This window comes from Phytophthora parasitica (assembly GCF_000247585.1).
Source record: "Phytophthora parasitica INRA-310 unplaced genomic scaffold supercont2.22, whole genome shotgun sequence".
NCBI classification, from domain to species: domain Eukaryota; phylum Oomycota; class Peronosporomycetes; order Peronosporales; family Peronosporaceae; genus Phytophthora; species Phytophthora nicotianae.
The window spans coordinates 433,241-440,820 of record NW_008649008.1 but is presented as its reverse complement, the minus strand read 5'-3'; the positions used below and the strand labels follow the sequence as shown (position 1 = coordinate 440,820).

At 51.8% G+C, this 7,580-nt stretch overlaps 4 protein-coding genes across 6 annotated transcripts in view; 3 read left to right on the top strand and 1 right to left on the bottom strand.

Annotated features, from left to right (window-relative positions):
* Window positions 1-626, top strand: part of PPTG_22742 (hypothetical protein) — a gene marked incomplete at both ends in the record, with an annotated part of 4,086 nt that extends 3,460 nt beyond the window's left edge. The window contains one exon of the mRNA XM_008905955.1: window positions 83-626. Coding sequence (XP_008904203.1) covers window positions 83-626 — 544 coding nt within the window. The remainder of the gene's footprint in view (window positions 1-82) is intronic.
* A 501-nt stretch (window positions 627-1,127) lies between these two features.
* PPTG_10578 (hypothetical protein) lies at window positions 1,128-2,771 on the bottom strand. Its single transcript, XM_008905954.1, has 2 exons — window positions 1,980-2,771; window positions 1,128-1,899 (listed from the first exon to the last, which is right to left on the bottom strand). The coding sequence occupies exon 2, from the start codon at window positions 1,605-1,607 to the stop codon at window positions 1,161-1,163; it is 447 nt and encodes a 148-aa protein (XP_008904202.1). The 5' UTR covers window positions 1,608-1,899; window positions 1,980-2,771; the 3' UTR covers window positions 1,128-1,160.
* PPTG_10577 (hypothetical protein) lies at window positions 1,221-4,343 on the top strand. 3 transcript variants are annotated; one of them, XM_008905952.1, is made up of 3 exons: window positions 1,221-1,385; window positions 1,454-1,923; window positions 1,994-4,343. In XM_008905952.1, exons 2-3 carry the CDS (start codon window positions 1,761-1,763, stop codon window positions 4,213-4,215), a joined length of 2,385 nt encoding a protein of 794 aa, XP_008904200.1. In that variant the 5' UTR covers window positions 1,221-1,385; window positions 1,454-1,760; the 3' UTR covers window positions 4,216-4,343. The 3 variants fall into 3 exon arrangements, with proteins under 3 accessions (XP_008904200.1, XP_008904199.1, XP_008904201.1); XM_008905951.1 differs by having other exon boundaries at window positions 1,451-1,923; XM_008905953.1 differs by lacking the exon at window positions 1,221-1,385 and having other exon boundaries at window positions 1,417-1,923.
* Window positions 4,344-4,365: 22 nt separating this feature from the next.
* PPTG_22741 (hypothetical protein) overlaps window positions 4,366-7,580 on the top strand; it is a 4,351-nt gene continuing 1,136 nt past the window's right edge. Inside the window, exon 1 of the mRNA XM_008905950.1 lies at window positions 4,366-7,572. Within this exon, the coding sequence (XP_008904198.1) occupies window positions 4,618-7,572 (2,955 nt within the window). The 5' untranslated portion in view covers window positions 4,366-4,617. The remainder of the gene's footprint in view (window positions 7,573-7,580) is intronic.

Genomic DNA, 7,580 nt, shown 5'->3' with positions numbered 1-7,580 from the left:
CGGTACTGGAGGTGACGTGCGCTGAGCGTGCCGTGTTCTACCGTGAACGGATGTCGAATTACTACGGTCCGTTGCCGTACAGTCTGTCGCTGTGGTTCGCTGAAGTGCCCTACCTGATCATCGTGATCGTGCTGTTCGTGACGATCGAGTACTGGCTGGTTGGCTGGAGTGACAACGGAGGCGACTTCATCTTCTTCATGTTCGTCTTCTACCTCTACACGTCGGCTTGTACCTACGTGGGTCAGTGGATGTCGGCTTTGATGCCGAACGAGAAGGTGGCGAACGTGGCTGTCGGTGCGCTGTCGTGTTTGTTCAACCTGTTCTCGGGCTACTTGCTGCCACGGACAGCCATGAAGCACGGCTACAAGTGGTTCCAGTACCTGATGCCGTCCAGCTACTCGCTCGCGGCGCTGGTTGGCGTGCAGTTCGGCAAAAACCAGGATATCATTGCCGTGACGGCGAACAACTCGACCAAGCAAATGACTGTGGCAGACTACATCGCCAACACGTACGACTTCCGCCCGGAACGCAAGTACGACTTCATGGTTGGCTTGATTGTCATTTGGATCGTGGTGCAGATGGCCATCTACCTCACGTTCAAGTACGTGAGTCATCTCAAGAGATAAACTTGATGATGGCAACGCACTGTGCGACTCTCGTCAAACCAAGCGAGAAGACCATTTGTCACTTTTACATACACAACTTCAATTTCATTTACATTTTTCTCCTCCTTCAACGTCTTATTGAAAACTAACTTTCGCAGTAGCACTTTGTTGCTCATAGTAGTACATGACTTTTTACAAATTAGTATAGTACTGGTAAGGCGCCTACGAGTACTACTAATACAACTGATAGTCCAGTACAAAGTACTGGTAGTAGTTTAAGAAAAAGTCGATTCTGAATCCATCCCGTTAAAGAGCATGTTTAACAGTTGAAGAGCATGTTGCTATTTTAATGTAGGGAAACTCAGATCCGGTCTGATTCGGCTGATTTCTAATGCTTTGTGTGGAATCAGCCGAATCAGACCGGATCTGAGTTTCCCCACATTTGAATAGCAGCTGATTCGAATAAGATGCTCCTTACTTGTTCAAGCATGGATAAGAGCACTATCAAAATAATAATAGTAATCTCAACGAAAATAGTAGACCCCGCTACTTTTCCTAATAATACTGGTATGATATATATAATGAGAGATGGTGAGTGGTACACAGTGCCCTCATCTGGAAAACGGCGCCCTCATCGGACTCGATCCCGCTCGGACGCAGGTGGTCCGCGCCGCAGTTACCACAGCGCAGGCAACGGCCAGCAGCGAACGCAGCGGCATTTGAACACTCACGACACCCAATTCTTAAGGGCAGCCCTACAACGACCCCCTCCGTGAGCCAGTAGGTCTCGCCTTGATAATCAATCAGGAGCGAACCGCGTCTGACGTGATTTCTGTCAACGTAAGCAGTCATGCACTGTCCATAGCGACGACGGTCGGACATCTTCCCATACACTTGCAGATAGAGGTTGTTCTTCCGGTAATACTCACGCGTAGACTTCCAGGACGTTGATTGGCGTGGTGTCGATGCACCATTAACCAACCGGTACGACCGTATCGACATGGCTGTCCGAAGAACGGAAGTCAACGCGGTGGAGCATCGAAGCTGATCGGATGAGAGACCCAAACAAAGATACCCTAGTTCAGAACACCCGGCACAGCCTCTGTCATTCTTCAATTCTCCACCGAGACAGCAATTGGAATTGACAAAAACAAGATGCGGATGACTGGTATCCTCGCTGCGTTGATCGGGACAACCGTGTATCAAGTCGACGCTGCTGTGAATCACTACGTCCTGGGAACGTCGTTCACCGTCGCCGTCGATGTCAACGCGACATCAGTCGAGGTCGTGAATACTGCCGGCGACCAAGTGTGGAAATGTAAGAGTAATCTGTACACTGCAAAAAAAAAAAACAAGTAAAACCCAAGTACTAACCTGGTCTAATACAGCCGCGTCGGACCGTGCCTTTGTATCGGCTTCAACGGGCCTCACGACGATCACTCAATCATCGGGGAACTTCGAGTTAAACGGCGATACCGTGGGAACTCCCATACAAAATATCACCATCGGTGACGTGACTTCAACTCTGCGATATGTAGAACTCTCGGGATCATTCGATGACTCCAATTGGACCTGGACGCTGTCGTTCTCTCTGGATTCCGATGACTCGCAAACGCTTAAATTCAATGCAAGCGTCGACGGCTCTGACGTAGCCAACGTGTACATTGCGTACGAGTCTCCACTCGAAGAAGCTTTCTTCGGACTGGGTGAACAGACAGGCATCGGGAACCTTCGTGGTTGGCGTGTACCCATCTGGACCCGCGAAGGTGGAGCTGGTCGAGGGGAAGAGCCGATCACTTCGGTTCTTAACGCAAACCCTTCAGTTGCCGGTCAGTTCGCCGGTGGATCGTTATTGACGACATACACGGCGGTGGCTTCGCTTACGTCGTCTCTAGGGCGATGGATCGTCCTGGACGGTACCAACTACGTGCTGTTTAATCTCGCCAGTAACGCTACTACTCCGTTTAAAGACACTGCAGAGAGTTTCCTAGCAGGCGATATTGTGGAAGGGGATCACTCAAACTCCTTTACAACTGTACAAATCCAGTATGAGGGCTCTTCTGTTAGTGGCTGGCTCGGTCGAGTCACGGACGGCAACGTATTGCTTGAAGCTACCGGTGCATTGACGGAAGTCACGGGACGACAGCCTACACTACCGGACTGGGTGAACGACGGAGCCATTCTGGGCATCCAAGGCGGCCAGGAATTCGTCGAGGGGGTTATTCAAGACGCACAGAACACCGGCTTACCATTGGCCAGTGTGTGGCTTCAAGACTGGTCGGGTACACGTCTACAGGCGGGGTCGTACGGCATCGACGTCCACCGGTTATGGTGGAACTGGGAGCCTGATACCACGCTGTATCCGACGTGGGCGGAGTGGGTACCGTACCTTCGTAAACAGTACGATGTGCGTACACTAAGCTACGTTAACACCTTCTTGGCCAATGTCAGTACTAAGAGCACTGGCTTCAACACAAACTTCTACGAGATCGCCAAACGAGAAGGGCGGTTCGTTACGAACTCCACCGCAGGCGACGACAGCGTGTGGACTATCACCAGTGGCGTTGGGATCGATGCTGGTATTCTAGATCTGTCAAAGCAGACTACTATCAGCTGGTTTAAAGATCTGGTTAAGCAACAGTTCTATTCCGTTCCAATTTCTGGCGGCATGCAAGATTTCGGAGAATACCTCGCAGTGGACGACTCGGTGAGTCTCTCAAGTGGTACGGTGAACCCTCGTGTGTTCCACAATGCGTACTCAACAGTCTGGGCCACTATTCTTCGAGAAGTTGTCGAGGAATTGGGATTGACGAACGAAACTATCGGATTCCACCGTAGCGCCGGTACTTTTTCGGCCAAACACACGAATATCTTCTGGGTAGGCGACCAGAACATCGACGCGTCTCGCGAAGACGGACTACGCGCGGTTGTGAGCAGTGCACTCCACATTGGAGCTTCGGGTTTTGGCCACACTCACTCGGATGTGGGCGGATACACCACTATTCTGTCTGCTATCGGCAATTTAACACGTAATGCTGCGCTACTGGGACGTTGGGGAGAGCTCAGTGCATTCAGTGACGCGGTATTTCGAACGCATGAAGGGAACATCCCACAGGTGAATGTACAGGCGTACACTAACGCTTCGACGTTAGCGTACCACGCTTACAACGCGCGGTTGTTCCGTAGTCTTAAGAACTACCGCGTGGATTTACAAGCGGAGTATCAGACTAAGGGGTGGCCGGTGCTGCGCCATCCGATCGTTTATTCCCCGAACGATACGACAGCGCGCAGTGTCATTGATGAAAGTTTCTGGGTGGGGGAAGCTCTGTACGTGGCACCGGTGTACGATGTGAGAGCTACTTCGCTTGATGTTTACCTCCCACCGATTGAGATTAACAGTGAAGGTCATCGTGTGATTGGGTCGGGTATCAGATACAAACATCTGTGGAGCGGGGAAGAGTTCGAACCGGGCCAAACTGTCACGGTTGATACTCCATGGGGCCAACCAGGAGTCTTTGTGCGCTGGCCCACCTCCGGAGAGGAAGAATCTCAGCTCCAAGATCTCTGGACCTTTGTGGAAACCGAGAAATCGACAGTCTTGACAGCCTAAAACGTTGTCTACCAAGGTGTATCCTTGAGATACCGTCAGCGATCCTAGTAAGGCGTAGTGCTTCTAATAATTGCTGGTCGAAATACAAGGGAATAAATGTGGCATGCGATGAAGTCATTCGTTTCGTGTTGACTATTTTTCATCCCTCTCTAAATATTGTACGCGAATCGAGTAATACAAACCCGATATAGGTTAGAATGGCAGGTGAGTGAGGTGGTTACATGGGACCACGACGTGTTTCTCCTTCTTGTTTGCAGCTATATTCGTAGTATGCTCTACTTCACTTGCGCGTTCGCAGGAGATGCAGGCTGACATCTCTTTTTAAAAGCGAAACCAAGCGGCGAAGAGAGAAAGTTACCGCAAGACGAGCAAACCTCTTGGCAGCAGACGTTAGGCGGTACCATGAGTCTGCTGCTACCGGAGACCGAGGCGAATCCACCGGCGGATGAAGCACGACCCGATGTGTATCAATCCCTCCACTTCCGTAGCCTACAGGAACCGTACAACCATTCGAGTCATGACACACTTGTTAGTCGATACAGTACACTGGACGCCAACAATCTGGAGGTCATGCTGAATGGAGGTCTCGAGCGGTTCTACAAGAAGTACAACCACTTGTCCCGCAAGATCAACTTGCAATTACCGACCCCCGAGGTGCGTTTCCAAGACCTTTCCTTCGCTGTCAAAGTACCGGCTTCATCGGGCAGCCACAACACGGTCGGCTCGCATCTTGCCAAGATCTTCACGCCGTGGAAGCGACCACTGATGCAGACGAAGCACGCGCTGCATCCGATGACCGGTATCATTAAACCGGGTTCCATGACGCTGATCCTGGCGAACCCGGGTTCCGGTAAATCGACGTTTCTTAAGGCACTGGCCGGCAAGCTACAAAAACATTTTAAGAAGGAGATCGGTGGCGAGATCCTGTATTCTGGTTTGAAAGGAGAGGACATTGAGCTCACCAAGCTTGTGGGGCTCGTCGATCAGACGGACAACCACATTCCGACGCTTACAGTGCGTGAGACATTCAAGTTCGCTGACCTGTGCGTTAACGGGCGTCCAGCGGACCAACACGACGAGATGCGAGACATCGCAGCACTGCGAACAGAGTTGTTCCTGCAGATTTTAGGCCTTGAGAGCTGTGCTGATACCGTCGTGGGGAACGCTTTACTGAGAGGTGTAAGTGGCGGTGAACGCAAGCGTGTGACGGTGGGCGAAGTGCTGATCGGTGGCCAGAGCCTGTTCCTTTGTGACGAGATCTCAACTGGTCTGGATAGTGCTGCTACGTATGATATCATGAAGGCACTACGAACGTGGTGCAATACTCTGGGAGGGTCGGTGGTAGTAGCGTTGCTGCAGCCCACCCCTGAAGTGGTAGAACAGTTCGACGACATCTTGATGATCCACGAAGGACACATGGTGTATCACGGACCACGCGTCGATATCCTGGACTACTTTAAAGAGCGTGGTTTCACGTGTCCCCCACGAGTAGATCCTGCCGATTTCCTGATCGAGGTGACATCAGGGCGTGGTCAACGCTATGCGAACGGCACTATCGACGTTAAAGACCTACCCGTTTCGGCGGAAGAGTTCAACAATCTCTTCTGCCAGTCCAGTATCTTCAAAAAGACATTGAACTCCATCAGCAAGGGCTTCAATGAGCACCAATTCGAGAGTGCAGAGGACTTTAAGAAGGCGCAAAGCGTCGTCAATTTGGCACGCTCTAAGGACCGATCCGAGTTCGGACTGGCGTTCGTCCCAAGCACTATGCTGCTACTGAACCGGCAGAAGTTGATCTGGTTGCGAGACCCACCGCTACTTTGGGGTAAGCTACTTGAAGCGCTGCTTATCGGTCTGGTTATGGGAATGATCTACTTTGAAGTCAGCTCGACGTACTACCTGCGTATGATCTTCTTCAGCATCGCACTGTTCCAGCGTCAAGCGTGGCAACAGATCACCATCTCGTTCCAGCTCCGTAAGGTCTTCTACAAGCAACGAGCGCGTAACTTCTTTCGTACTTCGTCGTATGCTATAGCTGAGAGCGTCGTGCAAATTCCAGTGAACGTGGCAGTATCGTTCGTGTTGGGTACGTTCTTCTACTTCATGAGTGGTTTGACCCGGACGTTCGAGAAGTACATCGTGTTCTACCTGGTGCTGCTGTGTTTCCAACACGCTATCAGTGCGTACATGACGATGCTGAGTGCTCTGTCGCCGAGTATCACGGTGGGCCAGGCTCTGGCTTCGATCTCGGTGAGCTTCTTCCTGTTGTTCTCGGGTAACATCATCCTAGCGGACCTGATCCCGGACTACTGGATCTGGATGTACTGGTTCTCTCCGATTTCGTGGGCGCTGCGTAGCAACATGTTATCAGAGTTCTCAAGTCACCGCTACACACCCGAAGAGAGCAAGAAGAAGTTGGACAGCTTCTCTATCAAGCAGGGTACCGAGTACATTTGGTTTGGAGTGGGGATTCTTTTAGCTTACTACTTCCTATTCACGACGCTCAACGCACTGGCGTTGCACTACATCCGGTATGAGAAGTATTCGGGTGTCACTGCTAAGACCTTAGGGGGTAGCAAGTCTAAGGACGGCGACGTGTACGTTGAAGTGAACACTCCAGGTGCTTCTGAAGCCGTCAAGTCTGCAAAAGGCAGCGGGTTGCCGTTTACGCCTTCCAATTTGTGTATCAAGGACCTCGAATACTATGTGACGCTGCCGTCGGGTGAAGAGAAGCAGCTTCTGCGCGGCATCACGGCACACTTCGAACCAGGTCGTATGGTGGCGCTCATGGGATCGTCGGGTGCAGGCAAGACGACGCTGATGGACGTGATCGCCGGACGCAAGACGGGCGGCCGTATCGTCGGCGATATCATCGTGAATGGTGAGCCGAAGAACCCGGCCAACTTCAGTCGTATCACAGCGTACTGCGAGCAGATGGACATCCACTCGGAAGCTGCCACGATCTACGAAGCGCTGGTGTTCTCAGCCAAGCTTCGCTTACCGCCAAACTTTACCGAAGAAGAGCGTATGAACCTGGTGAACGAAACTCTGGACCTGTTAGAGCTCACTCCAATCGCTGGCGAGATGGTCGGCCATCTCTCTGTAGAGCAGAAGAAACGCGTGACGATCGGTGTGGAGGTGGTCTCAAACCCGAGCATCTTGTTCCTAGATGAACTGACGAGTGGTCTGGACGCACGTTCGGCACTTATCGTGATGCGCGGTGTGCAGTCGATCGCCCGTACAGGCCGTACAGTGCTGTGCACAATCCACCAGCCTAGCATTTCTATCTTCGAGCTGTTCGACGGTCTACTGCTGCTTCAGAAAGGTGGCTACACGGCGTACTTCGGTGACCTTGGGGTTGACTC